Below are 20633 nucleotides of genomic sequence, written 5' to 3' on the forward strand. Positions count from 1 at the left end.
GTGAGAAAGGCAATATGACTGCCTCCTCAGCCAGTCCTCAACTCCACAAGAGGAGAATCCTCCATCGGTTCCTGACCTGATTGCTGCAGTCTGAGTGAGGGTGCATCTGCTGGACTTAAGACCTAACACTTTAAATCTGGCACTTGAGCTTAGCATGCAGAGAGAATGTCTGTCATAGGTCTATCATGATTAAGTGTGTCTGCAGTTCTTAGAGTTAACTTAGAATCTGTTGGTTTTGAATTAGTTGTATTTATTGCTTTTATCAGTCTGAATTATTGTTTGTAGTGTCCAGCATTAAGGACTGTCATTTCTTAAGAACCTATAGAGTAAAATTGTATTGAGTGATTTCGAGTGAATAAAGAATTGAAAAGGGCATTAGCTCATGGACATTTTTTATTTCTCTCCTCAACTGCAAATGTTGCACCTTTGCTCATCGGGACACCCTGGTATCCCAAGAAGCGAAGGTGTTCTGCCTTTTTTATAGGTCTTAGGCTTTGTTTGTTCTCCTGCTCCCTTCCCCTTATCTCTCTTTCTGCTGTGGGATGGTGGGACAGCCAAAAGGAACCAAAACACATTAATTAACAACTTTTACAACTCCCTGTAAGGAGGGACAATTCTAGGGACAGGTTACCTTAGCAGGTTACCTTGATAGGTTGGAGGAAAGGCTCTGAAGGCATTTCAATCCCTCAGGTAGCAATTTTCAACTTCCTGGACTCACTCAAATTGGCCTCCTTGCTCCACCTGATTTGATTTGCCTATCAATATGACTGCCTGTCTAATTCTAGCTTCATTAGGAGTCCAGATTGTGAGGGATGGGTATTTCTTTTTCTGGAATTTATTGTCTCCTAGAGTTTCAATATAGCCTCCTTCATCCAAGGCCCACTGTTTAGTACTTACAGTGTGTACTTTTAGGGCTAATTTGCAATGGCAGGAAGGTCAAAATCCAGAGCCTAACATTTAGTATTGCCTCCTGCCTTCAGGACCCATTGATATCCGGAAAGGATTTACTTACTGGAAAGCTAATGCTTGCCTAGTTTCCCCTCCCTCCTCTGGAGCTGCACAGTCTCTCCGCTTTTCCTTGGGGGCTATTTTGTAGGAAAATTATTTTCCATAACCCTTCACCATCCAGTGAAAAAGGCACCAAACCAAAGTAGATTTATGGGTGAGTTGTACCAAATGTTCCAGAAACAGAGTCCTATCTCCTTCTAGGAGCACAGCATAATCCTGAAATACAAAGAACTAGTTTATTATCATTCCAGCAATGTATTAAATGAAAACAGCATCATCTTAAGATTTATAAAAAGAGTGCACATACTATTCAACATCATAAAAGCAATTTCTGTAATACCCAAAGGACCTAAAAACAGCATACTACAGGGACACAACCTCATCAATGTTTATAGAAGCACAATTCACAATAGCTAGACTGTGGCGCCAACCTAGATGCCCTTCAATGGATGAATGGATTAAAATAAATGTGGCATTTATACACAATGGTTTAATTTGACTTAAAAAAATCAAAATGACTAAAAAAAAAACTTAATCGTACAGTTCAAACTTTAAAGTTCAACTCGTGTAAAGAAAAAGAGACAATAATAAAACTTAGTTATCATTATTTTTCCAAATACTTGCAAACTAAAAATAGAAGAAATTCTCCAAATGTCATAGGAATATAACATTCACCTTAATCAAAAAACGACTGAGGATGCCCAGTATCAGGTGAGCCCATAAAATGAAATAAATGTTCAAAAGCAAAAGCAAATGGCAATAGCTAGAGAGTAAGTAACTGTCTACTGAGAAATTCCAACAGCATCCACACAGACTGCTACAACTAATCAAAACACCGGCGCCTGAGCCTCAGTCCCACTCTGGGCCGGCGCCCAGGCGCGTGCGCGTGCGCATGCGCGACCCTGACGCATGCGCAGAGGACGAAGGAGTGAAAGATGGCGGCGCAGGAATTTCCCACGCCGCTGCACGGTCACGCGGGTCGGGGCGCTTTCGGCGACGTGTACGAGCCCGCGGAAGACACGTTCCTGCTGCTGGACGCGCTCCAGGCGGCAGCAGCCGATTTGGCTGGGTGCGAGGAGGGAGAGGGCCCTAGCGGGAGAGGGCTTGGGTGTCCCGGAGGGGCCGCAGCGGCCAGCGAAAGGACTGTCGCCGGCCTCAACTGGTGGTGGCTTAGCCCGCCCTTCTGTGGATGATTGACAGCAGAGCGAGTGCCTTATATGAGGGTTTTCCTGTAGATGCGCGCAGCTAATGTGCAAGCAATTTATCTCTAAGCCAGGTATTGATCTTGGCTCCTGAGCTCCTTGTCGCTGTACCACGTTGTGATGTAATTATTCCTTCCAGCTGTTAATCTAAGAGCCTCGATAGATAGCACACTCAGAAACAACAAAATATTCCTGAAACGCTGATGTTGATGTTTTTTGGCGGGTGGCGGGCGGGCGCGGGGCGGGGGTTACCTAGGTCATAAAAGACACTTTTGGTGCAACAGAAGGGCACCAAAAGGAAGAAAGGTGGTGAAATACTGGAGCACGAAAGAATTTGTAAACCCTCTCTACATATTCTGTAATGACAGCTGTTAGCCACATGTAATTGTTGAACACTGGAAATGTGACTAATGCAAATGACACACTGAATTTCTCGTTTCATTGTAGAAAGTTGTTGCATGGATTTAACAGTCTACAGAATCTACTCTTGATTTGTTCAAGTGTTTGCCATCAATTTTAAATTAATAAGAAAAAGAACTAATACCTGTAATTTTTCAATGAAAGGATTTGGGGTCACTAGATTTATTTAATGATCAAGACTTGAAGTGGTTTTCCTCAGGATGAAACAAACAGCTGTCAGGCTTCAAAGGTTTATATCGTGTTTATCCCTCTTAAACAGGGTCATATTTTTTGCACATTTAGAATGTGCCAACTCCTGAAACTGATTTTTCATCATAGGTGAAACTTTTGGATATACTGGACAATAGAGTGGTACAGTACTGTTTTATAGCTTGTCTTTTATTCTCAATAACTTAGAAAGTTTACAAGCATAAATTGCATTGCAAAATCTGCTATAAAAGGATCTGATTTTATTATAATCTTGGATATTTCTACTCTTGGAATTCTAATTATGAGACCATGATAGTTGTTTTCAAAGAAAAGCCTGAAAAGATTCACAGACCTTAGTATAGCCCATTATACTAGCCCATTAAAGGCATGTGTGGACTGGTTCCAAAGTCAGAGAATCATACTTTCTTGTTGGATAGTTGTTTGGGGAGTTAAGTGCTAGAAATTCCCTTAAATGCTATCAAGCCAATCTTTGTAACTGGGAATAATTGGTGCTTTGGATGCATGTATAAGATTGTGAACAAGGAAATAAATTTAAAGAGGAAATGCAATAACATGAAGATGTTATTATATTTAGCAATGTTCTAAGACCAAATATTCAGATATGTTACCATTTGAGCATTTAACTATACAAATGCAGAATTCCTTTGCTGCTCTACGTCTCTACAAGTAGAATGGAGGACCTTTTTTCCCCTAGGATGTGCTGTTGAATTTATGAAGGTTAAGTACTTAAAAATTGTAGAGTAACGTCTTTCATGAATAAAGTTTGTAGTAATACCAACACTATTACTTTAGGAAATACTATCCCAGAAAGGGATGGCATCTTTCATATTAGTATTTCCAACCCTAAGTTAATATTCCATGAATTTTTGTAATGCTTTGTTGAAATTAAGAGCCATATGTTGTAATATGTATCTTTTATGGATTTACCATATGTTACACCTGCAAAACATTAGTTTTGAGTTGCACAGTGTCAAAGCACAAAATGATTGTCAGAAATTATAATTTATATTTCCATATATTTGCAGGGGAGCAATGATGTTGGAGAAATATAACTAGAATGAGAATTTTCTGTGAAGTGTATTTTAATACTACTGTACTAATATTTACTTTGTTGTATATTTTTTAGAGTGGAAATTTGCCTTGAAGTTGGGTCAGGGTCTGGTGTGGTATCTGCATTTCTAGCCTCTATGATAGGACCTCAGGCTTTGTACATGTACGTATATAATAATTTCACCCAGATATTGCAGTGAGATTCACTGAGTGTGACTGCTTGAATGAAAAACTTTTGTCTGTATCTGATTGTGTTTAAGAATAATAAGGACAAAGATTGCAAATTGTGCTTCCCTAGGAATTCCAGCTTTATACTCAAACAGTTCCTTACATCCCCAGTCCTTTTTATTTTTTATTTTGAGACAGGATCTTGCTAATTTGCTGCATCTGGCCTCCAACTTATGATCCTTCTGCCTCCACCCCGCAAGTTGCTGAGATTAGACTTAAATGTTTTTCATAGAAAATTTGAGAATATAGAAAAATATGAAGAAAATAAGTCACCAAAAATTTTTACCCCATATCATCCAAGTGTGTTCCTTCATTTTTTTTATTTTCATTTTTTACTTAATATTGTATCATGAGCACTTCTATATCAGAATTTTCTTAAGTCATACTTTTGGTAGCTGCATAGTATTATAGTTAAATAATTTTCTTCAGATGTGTATGCATGTATGTTTATTATTCTGTTCTTATAAATTATATCAGTATAATCATCTTTTCATCAATCTAACCAATGTTTGTTCTTCTTTGCCATTATTAAAATATTCTAATTTTTTTCTACACCTGCTATATGTAGAATTCATTCCTTGAATTACTCCGTATCAGATTTGCCTCATGGACATAGGAAATAGTATTCTTTTTTTATTATTATTATTATTAGGTGCACTGATATCAACCCTGATGCAGCAGTTTGCACCCTGGAAACAGGACGCCGTAATAATGTCCACATTCAACCAGTAATTACAGATTTGGTAAGCTGTTAATCCTTGTTCAATATCAATTTCCTTTTCAAATGAATTGAAGTCAAGCTTAGTGTGGTGGTGCACACCTGTAATCCCAGTTCAAAGCCAGCCTCAGCAATTTAGCAAGGCCTAAGCATCTTAGTGAGACCCTACCTCAAAATTAAAAATAAAAAGGGATAAGGGTATAATTCTGGGTAAAGTATCTCTGAGTTCAATCCCCCCCACCCACCACCTAGTACCAAAAAATTAAAATTAAAAAAATCAAATAAATTAAAGTCACAATGTTTTATTCAAAGAAACTTTAGTAGTGAATTAACTCATGACCCACTAACTCTAAGCAGTATAATTTATATAAATTCTTGGCTGATAGAATCCATCTTCTCCATATTTCAAAAGAAATTGATATTGGCTTGCATAAGTCAGGCATCATCTGTATCAGTGAACTAAATTCACATTAGTTTGAATTTTAAAAGTGGATAGCATCATGCACACTTGACTTCAGGAACTCAAATGATGTTACACGCATATTTTTCCTGGCTCTGAACTTTTCTCTGGTGACTCTGTTCTTAGGTAGTTTTTCCCTTCATAGTAATAAGACATTTGCATGTCTGCATTATATTTCTCAGCAACTCCCCAATAGAGAAACCCTTTATAGTCTGTTGTTTTAACAAAAGACCCAGAATGAGTGTTGGGTTATGTGCTTATATCTCTATCTTTCTCTGAATCCCAGGGGAATTGGAAGAGTAGATTAATGGTTTAGAACTGGCTCATAGTCTCACTTCAAGAACTGGCTTGGATTAGACCCTACCTGAGCCACTTGGATTTAAAATGACAGAAGGTAGAGTTTCTCCAACAACAGCCAAGGAGATGTAATTTAAAAAAAAGGTAGAATGGGTCCTAGGCAGGCAAAAGCAACAAATGACAGCTGTAGAGCCATTGTTTTCTTTTAAGAAGTTAACATCAGGGGCTGGGGCTTAGCCCAGTGGTAGAACGCTTGGCTTGCAGGTGTGAGGCACTGTGTTTGATCCTTAGCACCACATAAAAATGAATAAATGAATGAAGATATTATGTCCAAAAAAGAAGATGTTAACATCATGCACTCTTAAGTTGCAGTTGATATTAAGACTTGGATAAATTTTAACTCATAAGTTTTTTTAGTTATAGACATGAAATGCCTTTTAATCAGCAAAAATCAATAGCACATCCCAGCTAGACATAAAAAATGCAAAATGCTTTCTGTGCTTCTTGACCTGTGTTATTAGTCTTACGCTAATGATAATAGGTAGCTTTCTTGTTCTTCAAATTTACAATTTGGTTTTGCAGTCCAGAAGGAATTAAGCCAAAGACACAAATTTTTTTCAGATTGCTAGTGTTATTATTGCTAATAAAAACTACAGTATCAGAAAAGGTATATTAGGTGATTTACATTAGATTTACATTAGATCAATGTGATGATTTAACTTTTTTAAATGTTTCCTTAGTGTATCCATAATTGATACAAAATATATGTTTTGATGGTTTTTTTTTTTTGGTGTTTTTTGTTTGTGGTACAGGGTTTGAACCCAAGGCCACTCAACCACTGAGTGATATTCCTAGCTCTTTTTGTTTTTTAATTTTTTAAGTCAGAATTTTACTAAGTTGTCTTTGACTGGCCTAGAACTTGTTATCCTCCTGCCTTGGCCTCCTCAGTAGCTGGGGTATAATACCATACCTAGCTTAAATATGATTTTGAAAGATCAGTGAAACTTCAGAGACAGAAGAAATTCAGAATATCTGTATTGTTAAATAGACATGGGAATATTTTAAACAGGTTATATTTTTGGAAGCTACATGGTATTAACCATAAATTCAAAATTAAATTATTTGGATAATCCAGATTATCCAAATCCAAATCTAGAAGTCCCTTAGCTCTTTTAAGACTTAAACTTACTGGGTGTCCATGCCAGAATCAGTATTCCAGTTACATTGACTCTAATACTAAATTTTTTTTAGTTGCTCTTTTTAGTTATACATGACAGTACAAAACTTTTTTTCAATTTGAAAATATTTTTATTTTATTAGTACAGAGCATTTTAACATATCATACATACATGGAATGTAACATCCCATTTTTGTGGCTGAATATGATGTGGAGTTACACTGGTCATGTATTCATATATGAACATAGAAAAGTTATATGTCAGATTCATTCTACTCTCTTTCCCATTCCCATCCCTGTTCCTGTCCCCTTTCTACCCCACCTACCCGCTTCGATCCGGTGAACCTCAACTCCTTCCTCCCCCTGCCTATTATGAGTCTTCATCTGTATATCAGAACATTTGACCTTTGGCTTTTTGGGGGACTGGCTTATTTCACTTAACATGATAGCACCAGTTCCATCCATTTACCTGCAAATGCCATAATTTCATTCTTTATGGCTTTATGGCACCTAGGATGGTTCCATAGCTTAACTATTGTGAATTGAGCTGCTATAAGCATAGATGTGTCCAAATCACTATAGTATGCTGATCTTAAGTCCTTTGGGTATATGCCAAGGAGTAGGATAACTGAGTCAAATGGTGGTTCCATTCCAAGTTTTCTAAGGAATCTCCATTCTGCTTTCCGTAGTGGTTGCACCAATTTGTAGTCCCACCAGCAAAGTATGAGTGTACTTTTTCCCCACATCCTCACCAACATTTATTGTTACTTGTATACTTGGCAATTGCCATTTTGACTAGAATGAAATCTCAGTGTAGTTTTAATTTGCATTTCTCTAATTGCTAGAGATGTTGAACATTTTTTCATGTATTTGTTGACCAGTCGTGATACTGAATATTCACTCTATACAAAGCAATAAACAAGAGACTGGCCTAAACATAGATGTTGTGATCAATTTATAAACCCTTTACAGAATTTATAAAGCGTTTTTCAGAACATGGGGCTTAGATTTCCAGGTAAACTCATGGTTTTGGATTGCTGATTTACCTGTTTAAAAAGTACCACTTTCACTATATTTCATTTTTAGTTTTATAAAAGTCTTTAAAAGTGTGTATTACACTTTTCTTTATGTGCTTAAAACATACCAAATATATTTCACCTTTGACTCAGTATTATTGTCTGTGCTATGTATGGTGATGATTAAAGTCTATTCAGGTATATCCACCTTTACACTAAGTAGCTATAGTCTGCCATATTAATTGCTTTATTTTGTCATATTTCATTGCTACTTATTGACAAAACTTTTGTTTCTCCATTTTAATGTGTTTTATGCTAGAAAATCAAACAACCAATTTAGTTGAATTGTTACTTAGACCAAGAGTTAAGGAATTCTGAATGAGTGCCTCTCATATGAATAAATTCTCTGAGTTTTGCTAGGAGGCCTATTTTGCTTATTTCCCAATTACCAGGCTGTGTTATTTAGCAAATTAAAAAGCTGAATATGAATGGGTAAGAGATAACTACAGTTTAGACTTTTTATCAAGTCCATAATGACTTATTTAAATTCATTTTAACTATAAGATTTCCTATTTTTAATATCAATTTTTCTCTTTATTTAAAATTCAGTTATTGCAGTGATTATAATGGCAGTACCTCAGGGGCTGTCATAAACAGTTGCAAAGCACATACTTTTCTAGTTTCATTACCCAGAATTTGTGGAAAATTGTATTGTGGAGTTCTTTACATTATGAGAAACTTAATTTCTTATGGGACTCAGAAAAGCTTTTGGTTACTTAAATGTATTTCCTCACACCAGTGCTATTACTGCGGAAGACAACAAATTGCTCATCTTTTGACTGAAGACAAGACTACATCTGAATTACATCCAAAAACTGGTTATCTTTTCTCTTTTTAAATGAGTAGAGAAAGAAAATTTACCTCTATAAACATTTCTTCAAAAGTACAACTTAATATTCTCATTGAACAGCATAGTTAACAGACTTAATATGATAATTAAAATAGGATTGCCTGCATAAACCTGGATAAAATGAAAATTCAAAGATACTGTTTCATAGTAATATATGTAAGTAGCCCAGCAATATACCCAGTATTTAGGTGATAAGCCTGGGCATTAAGTGACTTTGAATTACAAGGTTTCTTTAATTTTCTTTCAGCCATTCTGATATTAAGGAGAAGGTCTCAGTTTGGTGTTTTTCTTTAACACCTATTTAGCACTGACAAATGCCTTTTAAGGAAAAGAACAAGCCTGGGTTACTCTGAAACTGGCATCAGTAACTATAATTTAATAACATTTTGTTTGTATTGCATTTATTCTTGAGACATTTCTATTTCCAGAGAGTCATATTGATTATCCATTTATAATAGTAAATGGTTAAGTCTCCTTTTACATTTAATTTATTGAACAAAATGGTATTTATTTAAAGAATGGTATTCAACAAATATAGTAGATATTTATGCAGATATGGGGACAATTATGAGAGGTTAATAAATAAAGTTTTGCATATTGTGAAGAAATAGCCTCAGAATCAATGAGTAAAGAGCTCTTCCATATATAGTTTTTACTCTACTATGTGTATGAAGGCACAAGATGACATAATCAGTTATGATTTTTAAGTATTTAATTGTTTAATTGAATAGAGGAATACTCTAAGTGGCACTTGGCTATTTCAGAAAAAAACAAAATTTTAAAGAAAGTACTAAACATACTTTCTATAAAAAGGACACTTTTTTCTTGTTCCATGGAAAATTATATCCACTATAAGGATTTTCAAAACAGCAAAAGTTCATCATCTTACATTTCTGAACCTCAGATGTGTTTTCTGTCATTCCATCAAATATTTCTCTTGGTTATAGGAAATACAGGTTTAAGTCAGTGGACATATTCTAAACTCTTGTCCAAATCTATACAGAATATCTGCTACAGAATTAGAGCTTGCCTTCTTCTTATTTCATTGTCTCAAAAGGAACCCAGAGTATAAACATGTGCTCTGAATAACAGAGGCTTTACTAAACATTTGTTCATTCTGATCATTGTTTTTAGTTAAGTGTATATAATCTTCATCTGAAAATGTAAAACTATTTGTTTCTATCTAAAAGTAAAGCCTTGTAACATTGCTTTTTTCCACAAACCTGGGAGAGTAGCATTTTTCTAATTATTTAAATCAGAGTTCAGCTTAATTAAAACTCTGTTGTTGAATATATTTAGGTTAAAGGCTTATTACCAAGACTGAAGGAAAAAGTTGATCTTCTGGTGTTCAATCCCCCCTACGTTGTGACTCCACCTGAAGAGGTAAGACGTGCAACAAAATTTAGTTATGAATATTTTTGGCTATTCTGTTTCCAAAGTAAAATGAACATTATCTGACATCGGTCAGCTGCTGTAAATACAATGCTTTGATTTTATCCTAATTGTCAGTAATTGGATACTGTTATTAAATAGTAAAGAAGTGAAAACTAATGAAAATACACATTATAATGTATATCCTTAAATTCTCCCCTAAATCATATTTTAAAATAAATACTTAAAACTTTTTTTTTTTTTTTTTTTTTGGTGCTGGGGATTAAACCCAGGGCCTTGTGTATGCAAGGCAAGCACTCTGCCAACTGACCTATATCCCCAGCTCAGTACTTAAGTTTATATTTTCATGTCTATATCTGTCTATCCTTTATCATGAATAACAAGTTTATGAAATAAAATAATTTTTATTATTTTTAATGAATAATAAATTCACATAGGAATTCCTTCTGAAAGTCTTTGCCTTCCTCCTTTTATAGGTATTACCAAAAAGCTGAAGTGTGGAGCAAATTCTCATTTTTAGTAGGGAAAAGAATTGAAATGTATGATTTTTAATACCTCAATAATGAAGAGGTAAACTGTATTACCCTTTTTCCAGGAAGTTCAAGGCAGACAGTTTTATAATAGACTAAGACTAGTTTTTCTTTATTTTACCTATTTTTTTTTTTAATTCTCTGCAAAGCTGATAAACCAAGGTGAGTCAGCTTTTTCTTCCTGTGACCAAATGCCTAAGAAAATCAACTTAAAGAAGGATTTTCTTAGTATCAGAGGTTTCAGTCCATGGTCACTTAGCTCTGTGGCTTATGGGCCTATGGTGAAGCAGAACATGGCAATCCAGGTATAGCAAGAGCTGTTCACATGACAGCTGGGAAGCAGAGAGAAAGAGAAATAAAAGGTGGGAGAGGTCTGGGGACAGAATATAGTACTAAGGACATGCCCCCAAGAACCCACTCCCTTCAACTAGGTCCTCCTCCTGTAGTTTCTACCATGTCCAAATAATGCCATCAAATTATTAATCTGTCAATGGGTTAATCCATTGATGGGGTCTGAACCCTCATGATCCAATCACTTCCCAAAAGCCCCACCTCTGAACATTGTTGAATTGAAGATCACACCTTCAACTCATGAGCCATTGGAGAACACTTCATATCCAAACTCTAATAATCCTAACCCATATTGTGACACAGTGACAAAGAGATTGGCTCTGCAGAGGCTAGCCACAGACCATCTTACCTCTTGAAACATCAAGAGGCTGTGTTCCTCCAAAATAAGGGAATAAATAGAGGAAGAGAAAGACATGGGTCCCAGAAGAGGAGGTAGTTGAGCCCAGGAGAAATCAAAGGAATACCAGCACAGAGAAGTCCCCAAGAGGAAAGAGTTGACAAAAAACAGAGGAACTGGTAAATTTCCTAAAATGATAAGCTTTTTGGAAAATTATAGTGAAAGGAATGTGTCATAGGTGTGAAAAGAGTCAGATTTAGATTCAAAGAAAATTATGCAAATAGACACAGTGAATAATAACTAAAATAACTAAATAACATATTACACAGCCATTAAAATAGTAAATTAGAACTACACCAGATGAAAAGGTTTCCATAAGATATTATTGAGTAAGAAAAGCAAGATACAGGTGAGAATATAGAATATGATTCTTTTTTTATAAAATATAATTTTAAAAAATCCCTGTTACACATAAAAGATAAGGGAGAAAAAGGCAAGCAAAGCAGCAAGGGAAAGTACAGCTATTTTAAAAGGAGGTATATGAACACATTTTTCTTCTTTGTAAAATTATATATGCATTTGGTTATAGATATAAAATAATAATTTTTAAAGGAGTAGTATGTGCCATATTAAATGAATATAAACAGAAGTATGACTATATGTAAATATTTTAAATTAAAATATGGACAAAGGCTATAGAAGGAAATAGAAAACAGTTGTGTCAAGGTTGAAGTAATTTTTGACTAACTTTTTAAAATATTCTTTGATTTTGAAAACAATATACAGTGGTAAGGATCTAAAGATTTCTAATACTAAAACTTTCATGGAGTTTGTTATAGTTTGGATAAAGAAGTACTCTCCAATCACTCATGTGTTGAAGGCTTGGTTCCCAGTATAGCAGTGTTCAGAGATGGGGCTTTTAGAAGATGATTGGATCATGAGGTCTAACCTTCTGAGTGAATTAATCCATTTTATAGATTAAAATATGAATAGGCTATTGGAAGTGATGGAAACTGCAAGATGTGAGAGGAAGAAGTTTGGGGAGTGGGACGTTCCCTGGAAGGGCATTTCTTGTGCCCAGGCCTTTCCTTTCTGTCTCTCTCTGCTTCCTGGCAGCTAGGCACTGAGCAGCTTTTATCTGCCACATCCTTTGCCATATTCTGCCTCACCTCAGACCCAGAGCCAGGGAGCCAGCTGACCATGGACTGAATCCTTTAAAACCATAAGCCAAAATAAATTTTTCCTATTTTGTTTTTCTCAGGTATTTGTCACAGCAACAAAAAACTGATTAACACAGTTTCTTTCTAGAATATCATTAGATTTTTAGAGGAAAAAATACTTAAGTGTGCCTTTATAAAATAAATGGGTTCCTAAAAAGGTTTGTACATTTCATACATTAGTAGCATAGGAAAGATCTATATGCATTGGGACATTTTGAAATTGTGTCTGTACACAGTATATCTCTTAAAATACAAGCTCTCCCTTCAGGTTTCTCTTAAAATACAAGCTCTCCCTTCAGGTTTCTAAGAATTCTTCTATGTTAAGTATAAGAATTACCATTTCTCTCATTTTATCATATTATTACTAAGTACTTAGTATGTGCAAAGCAATGTCTCTCGAAATTATTTATTCTTATAGTGGATAAAAGTATTTTTTTGGTGCTAGGAATTGAAACCAGGAGCTTGTGCATGCTAGGCAAGCATTGGACCACTGAACTACATCCCCAGCCTTAAAAATATTTTAATCATTTCTTCTATTTGTACTGATGAAACTAGTATTTTTCTAATTTTACAGATAGGGAAGAAAGTAATTCACAAAGAAAATTACCACCTTGCCTAACTTCACACAAAATAGGAAACTGTGAAATCTAGATTCAATTTCACTTCCCGTTTGCCAGCAGTAAAATATAAAATATAGACTTGTTTGGTGATGTTACCTGTCAAACAGATTCACTTTGTTATCTAATTAAAGTCTTGAGTCGATAAAAAAATTCTACTTTGCCACAGGTGGGAAGCCACGGAATAGCAGCAGCTTGGGCTGGTGGCAGAAATGGCCGAGAAGTTATGGACAGATTCTTTCCCCTAGCATCAGACCTCCTTTCCCCAAGAGGATTATTCTATTTAGTTACCATAAAAGAAAATAATCCAGGTAATACATATCAGCTTACTAACTATTTGCTTTGCTGGAAACGAAAATTTATAACATAGAAGACTGTAATTTATAAAGTAACAGGCTATTAATGAATTTTAATTTAATCATTAATTAATAACAAATTAATGTTGAAAGAGGAGAGATTTTTAAGAAGTAAACTTTTAAGTATGATTTTATTTGGGAGAGTGAAATTCTTCTCCTACTCATTAGCTAATATTTGAATACAAAAACCTCTGATTTCTCCTTTTACCCTACCCTCTAGTCTTCAAGTCATTGACATTTCTGCCATATACTCTTTTTTCCTTGGTTCTGGGACTTGAACTCAGAGACACTCAACCACTGAGCCACATCCCCAGCCCTATTTTGTATTTTATTTAGAGACAGGGTCTCACTGAGTTGCTTAGCACCTCACCATTGCTGAGGCTGGCTTTGAACTCATGATCCTCCTGTCTCAGCCTCTCGAGCTGGTGGGATTATAGGCATGTACTACACCCCCAGCCCATATACTCTTCAGTTCATCTGAAATTTTATACTCAAAGTTGTTTTACTATATGGATGTTTATAGCTTGGTTTTCAGATTACTTTATAACTAAATTGCTTCATCTATTTTCTCTTTTTCTGAATATCCCAGTTTGATTTTAATCTTACATCTTATATCCTTAGCCCCTCAAATCACATTAAGATTACTAGCTTTATTTAGTTTTTGTGTGTTTCCATTTTCTTAGTTTTTTCAGTCTTATTTATTTATAAAAGGAAGGCTTCCCTTTTTTTTAATACATTTAAAGAAATAAGTTACTTTTATTCTTACTAGCCAATATCACTATTCAATTTGCCCATATGTTTGCTGACCATTTTCATCCAAAGGGAAGGATATATGGCAAATTGCAGCCACACAACTGAAAAATTGGTTGCTTGCTATAGTAACAAGTTTAGTTAATGTTTGGTTTATTAATTAATGTGGTTAATTAATGTTTCCAAAGTAGACTACTACTGCTATCAAGCTGTTCAATCTGATTAGAAAGTACCAAGTGATCTGAAGTCCCAAATTCACTTTAATAGACATTTATTTGGAATACATGTTTTGTCAGATAAATATAATTTGTAAATATTCTGTATTTATATTATTAAACTGTTTAGTGACATCACCAAATTATTTAATTGGAGTTTACCTTTTTTTTTTTTAACCCATTTTAGAAGACATTTTGAAAACATTGAAGACAAAAGGCCTACAAGGGACCACTGTACTTACCAGACAGGCAGGCCAAGAAAACCTTTCCATCCTCAAGTTCACCAAGTCCTGATATATCAAGAGCTACCAGAAGTATGCTGAGAGATACTGTGAACTAAATGTATTTTGAAACTGAAGTCATTCCTTGGTTAAGAAATCTTATCAGAAATTTGTCATTAAAACAAAAAAAGAGGTGGAAAGATAGAGCATTCTCTTTTACCAGGGAATCAACTTTACAGAAGTATTTATACATGTGCAGTTAAGTATGTATATTTGTAATTTGCATTTTATATGTAAAGGTTATATTTAATTACATGTGAATGTATATTCATTTCAGCATTGGTTCTACTAGCAAAACAGTGGAATCAACCTAAATGTCCATCAGGAAGGTGATTGGTTAAAATAAATTACAGTATATCTATTTTACTGAACATGCAACCATGTAACATGACTCATGTCTGTATATACTAAACAGAAGATGTCCGTGCTGTCCTATTAGAATGAGAAGAGCAAGCCATAGAACAGCTTTATCCTACCTGTATATGAAGAAACTACTTCTATTTTGGATTGGTATTTGCATTTTCACAATAATAATGTTGGTTAAAATTATGATAAACCATACCCGCTTCCCAAAGGGTTGCAGCTGGCGTAGCAGATGTGGTTTTATTGCTGGAGCAAATTAACACATTACTTGGTACTTGCTACACAATATTGATCTGGAAAATGCCTTGTTCACCATACCTATGCATAAAAGCCCACCAGAGGTAGTTTGCATTCAGCCAACAGGGCCAGCTATACACCTTCACTGTCCTACCTTGGGTATTATCTACTCTCCAGCCGTATGTCATAATTTAGTTTTCAGGGATATCGATCACCTTCCCTATCCACAAGATACTATACTAATCATTGCATTGATGACATGATACTGACTGAACCAAGTGATCAAGAAATAGTAAATGCAATAGACTTACTAGTAAAATAAGGTAGGAAATCTAAATACACTTCAGGGACCTTCCACCTCAGTGAAATTAATAGGATCCAGTGGTTTGGGGCATTTTAAAACATCCCTTTTAATGTGAGAGATAAATTGTTGCATTAAATGTGCCTACAACCAATAAAGAGAGATCCACATTTAGTGGATCTTATTGTTATTTGGAGGCAACAAATGCTTATTTGGGTATGTTACTCCAGCTCATTTACTAAGTGACCAAAAAGTTATCAGCTTTGAGTTGGGACCAGAATAAGAAAAGGCTTTGTAACTTGTTCAGGCTGCATACAAGCTGCTCTGCCAATTAGGCCTTGTGATCTAGCAGATCTAGTGGTGGAATGTCATTGTCAGATAGGAATGCTGTACAATGCCTTTGGCAGGCCCCTACAGGTGAGTTCCAGTTTCAGGCCTGTAAGACTGAAACCGGTAATTTTGTAGCAAGACTGGTCATGCCATAAATAACTTGTTTTAAGAGAGAGTTCTTGGCCTGCTACTGGGAACTGAGCTGCCCACCAAACCATGGCATGTACAGCAACACTCCATCATCAAATGGAAGTGACATACCCATGATTAGACCGAGTAGATCCTGAAGGCTGAAGAAAGTTACATGAAGATGTATTCAAATGGCCCATTTTCCTCACTCCTGCCTTCTCTCTCCCTACCTGCTCCTATGGGCAACTCCCTGTGATCTGCTGACAGAGGAAATTACTAGAGCCTGGCTTACAGATGGTTCTGCAGGCACTACCCCAAATTGGTCAGCTGGAGAACTATAACCTCTCTCCACAACATCCCTGAAAAACATCTGGTGAAGGGCTATCCTTCCAGTGAAGCTTGGAGTAATGCACCGGGCTGTTGGCTTTTCTTGGAAGAGGAAATGGCCACATATACAATTATATTTCATAGCTGTGATCCTTAGAGTTTGGCTGGAGGGTCCAGAATTGGAAAGGGCCATGATTAGAAATTGGTGACAAAGATATCTGGGGAGGAGGTATGTGAATACATCTCTTAATAGGCAAAAGACATGAAAATATTTGTGTCACATGTAAATGCTCACAAAAGCAGAGGAAGACTAATGATAAAGTGAATAGAATACCCATTCTGTGGCTAGCTTTTGTCCTCTTTCCAAGGCCCTGATTTCACCCACTGTGATCGTGAACAAGTGGCTGTGATGCAGGGATTGAAGTAAAGCATGAGTTCAACAACATGGACTTCTACTCACCAAGGCTGACCTGTCTGTCCAAGACTACTAATGAGCAAAAATTCAACACTGAGCCTCCTATAAGGCACCATTCCCTGTGGTGATCAGATAGCTTTCTGGTAGTAGATTGATTACACTGATTCACTTCCATCATGAAAAGGACAGCATTTTTTCTTTACTGGAAAAAAAATGATACTCTGGATATGGATTTGCCTTCCCTGCATGCTATTCATCATTGGACACCATGGTATTCCAGATTTGTGAAAACTATGCATTCTCATCAGTAAATCTAAATTTAAAATGTCTGTTAATTTGATAAAAAAAATTGCAATAATAATAAAAGGCAACATAATAAACAGAAAAGGGTAGGATGAAGGAGGCAGAGAGAAAGGCTGGGGGAAAGAAGATGCCCATTTAGACCTTAAAGGTACTGGTACATTCCAGTTTTCATGTTGGGCAGAAGATCCTGCAGTGTTTTACTATTTAAAATACACCTGAAAAAAAATATTCTTTAACATGCCTGAATATGACCATGATTTTGAGTCTGTTAGTCTCATGCACAGAAGTTCACCTGGCAGGGGTAAGCTGAAATAGTAGAGAGGCCCTTATATGTGAACAATTACATGCAGTATTTAAAGCCTATAATATTAATCAGTGATCAACCCACCCTAGCAGAGTCCAAGTTCTGAACTAGTTGATTTTAAGAAAAGTATAGTTGCTTTCAAGTGCCTACATCACAGATTACACTCATAAGAAATAGTGAGTGTAGCTATTATGTGCTTGTCCCTTCCCAAAACTCACAATCCTGAAATTGTAGGATCTTGTGATTCTTCATATTCCCCCTTGCATCAAAATGTAAAATAGGGTAGGGCTATGGCTTAGTGATAGAGCACTTGCCTAGCACCACAAAATAAAACTAACTGTACAGTGTTTTTAAAGGAAGTCCTAGAGAGAAAAAGGAGAGGGAGAGCATGAGCAGAATTGACAATTTGGGTCAGGGGATACAGCTTAGTGGTAGAGTGCTTCCTTGGTATACATGAGTTCTATTTCCAGGACCACCAACACACACACATACACACACACAAATACTAACAGTGTTAATATTATGTTAACAGATAATATGATAGTTTTGCCAAGAAAACTACAAGAATACATACATAAAAATATGAGCAAGAATGGCAGTTTAGGAAAGTGGTTGTAACAACAATATTCAAAAATCATGTGTATTTTTATGACACCAATATAGTTGAACTGTAAACCCAAGAAAAGGTTAATTCTTTCCCAAAATAATTGTATCAAGCAAGAATAACCTTAATAATAAAACCAGATAAGGATCATGTAAGAAAAGAAAATTACAGGACAATTACATCAATATGGAAGAAAAAAGTATGTAATAATACCACTTATAATAGCACAAACAAGACATTGTGGAATAAATCTAGTATGAACAAAACTAATATGCATATAAATATTTAAAATTTGACTAAAGGGTATTTTAAGACTGAATAGACAGAGACTTATTCCATGTTAATGAGTAGGAAGACTCAGTATCATGAACACACCAATATAGTACAATTCCATCCTAAATCCCAAAAGGGCTTTTCATGGAACAAGAACAAATGGCCAAGAACATATAAGATACTCCAAAATAGTAAGTGAAAGAGCTTGAACTAGTTAAATGTCCAATATATATTATTAAACAACAACAACTGATAGTTTGGCCTAAAGATAGAGAAAAAATAATAAATAAATATGTACATATATGGAAACACATCTGAGGCAGCAGATCAAATAGAATATTCTCTAACTAGTACAGGTACAAGTAATTTTAGATACATATGTGTATATATATATATCTCTCACACACACATGTTTATATGAGTGTGTGAGAGAGAAAGAGAATGAGTCAGCTTTTTCATAACTGGACAAGATACCTGAAGAAAAAATTTTTACAGGAGGAAAGATTTATTTAGCTCATAGTTTCAAAGGTTGCAGCCCATGGTTGGCTGGGTCCATTCATTCTAAGCATGGAGAGCAGATCATCTTGCTGGTACACCTCATTGTAGCCTGGAAGCAGAGAGAATGTGAGCAAAGGGACTCAGACAAGATATACCCCTCCAGGGCACACCCCCAGTGACCCACTTCCTCTAACTAGATCCCACCTCCTACAGTTTCTATGATCCCTCAATGCCATCAAATTATATATCCCTCACTGGATTGATCCACTGATGAGGTCAAAGCCCTTATGATCCAATCACTTCCCCACATCCCCACCTCTGAACATTGCTGCTTTGGGGGCCATGCCTTTAATACATAAACCTTTGAGGGCATTCTAGATCCAACTTTTAAAAAAATACACATATTGAAAATGAAATTGGATTTCTACCTCACTTCATATACAAATGCCTACTAAAATGGATTAAGGAGTAAATAAGAAAGGCTGAATTTTAAGTTTTGTAAGAAACATAGGAAAATGTTTATGACTACATGGAAGAAAGTATTTCTCTTTTTTAAATATTTTTATAAGTTGTTCATGGACTTTTTGCAGTATTCAGAATCAAACCCAGTGCCTCATACATGCTAGACAAGCACTCTACCACAACCCCAGCCCTCCGGAAGAAAGTATTTCTATAAAACAAACAATAACAAAAAGCACAGGCCCTAATGGAAAAGATCAATAAATCCAGCTACGTTAAAATGAAACAGTTTTGTCTTCTCTGATGTGAGGATGCTAATCCATAATGGGGATGTTGGGGAGCATGGGAGGAATGGAGGAACTTTAGTTAGGGCAAAGGGGAGGGAGGGAATGGGAGGGTGTAGAGGGAGGAAAGACAGCGGAATGAGATGGACTCCATTACCCTAAGTACATGTATGAAGACAAGAATGGTGTGACTCCAATTTGTGTACAACCAGAAACATGAAAACTTGTGCTTTACATGTGTACTATGAATTGAAATGTATTCTGCTGTCATATATAACAAATTAGAATAAATAAATTTTAAAAATCAATTAGAAAAAAAGCACCATTAAAAAAGTAGAGATAATTCATAAAAGATGTTTGCACATAGATTTTAATAGCCATAATAAAGAATTCTTACAAATCAACAAATGAAAAAATAGAAATACATTATAAAAATGCTTAAATGACAATAGAGAAAAATATATAAAAGGCTAAAAAATATATGAAAATCACAACCATATAATTCATTAGGAAAATGCAAGTCAAGGCAGGCATAGTGGTAGATGCCTCTAATCCTAGCAACTCAGGAGGATCACAAATTCCAGTCCAGCCTTGCAATTTAGCAAGAGAGAACCTGTCTCAAAAAAATAAAAATGGCTGGGGATGTAGCTCAGAGGTAGAGTACTCCTAAGTTACATCTCCAATACCAAAAGAAAGAAAGAAATTGTAAAGCAATATCACTTTAGACCCTTTTAGACTAGCAAAACAAAGAAGTCTTTTAATCCCAAGTATTAGTAAAGATGTGGAGCAATAGGAACTCTTACAGGACTGCTGGTGAGAGTGTAAACTAGCACAGTCTTTGTGGGAAACAATTTGTCACTATCAAGAGTAAAGTGAAAGATAATTATACTACATAATCTAGAAGCTCCACTTATAGCTATTGGTACTAGTTGTGTACAGAAATGTTTATAGCAACATTGTTTATAATGAGCAGTACTGACTGGAGACAACCTAAAATTCACCGGCCAATGTATAGATAAGTAGTAGATTATATCAGTGAAAATTGAAATATTCATCAACAT

The 20633-nt window shown here is 35.5% G+C and overlaps 1 protein-coding gene across 1 annotated transcript; it reads left to right on the top strand.

The window, feature by feature from the left end:
• The first annotated feature begins 1909 nt into the window (after window positions 1–1909).
• Window positions 1910–15123, top strand: Hemk2 (HemK methyltransferase 2, ETF1 glutamine and histone H4 lysine). The gene is made up of 6 exons (XM_005323571.4): window positions 1910–2077; window positions 3967–4053; window positions 4771–4861; window positions 9996–10079; window positions 13313–13454; window positions 14652–15123. The coding sequence occupies exons 1-6, from the start codon at window positions 1944–1946 to the stop codon at window positions 14756–14758; spliced, it is 645 nt and encodes a 214-aa protein (XP_005323628.1). The 5' UTR covers window positions 1910–1943; the 3' UTR covers window positions 14759–15123.
• The last annotated feature ends 5510 nt before the right edge of the window (window positions 15124–20633 follow it).

This window comes from Ictidomys tridecemlineatus, chromosome 3 (genome assembly GCF_052094955.1).
Source record: "Ictidomys tridecemlineatus isolate mIctTri1 chromosome 3, mIctTri1.hap1, whole genome shotgun sequence".
NCBI lineage: Eukaryota > Metazoa > Chordata > Mammalia > Rodentia > Sciuridae > Ictidomys > Ictidomys tridecemlineatus.

What these genes read in the sequence shown, in the direction of transcription:
- Hemk2 (XM_005323571.4), top strand. Translation starts at nt 1,944, where the DNA reads ATGGCGGCGCAGGAATTTCCCACGCCGCTGCACGGTCACGCGGGTCGG. An exon ending in GCAGCAGCCGATTTGGCTGG is followed by an intron (nt 2,078 to 3,966) that starts GTGCGAGGAGGG and finishes TATATTTTTTAG; the next exon opens with AGTGGAAATTTGCCTTGAAG. An exon ending in GGACCTCAGGCTTTGTACAT is followed by an intron (nt 4,054 to 4,770) that starts GTACGTATATAA and finishes TATTATTATTAG; the next exon opens with GTGCACTGATATCAACCCTG.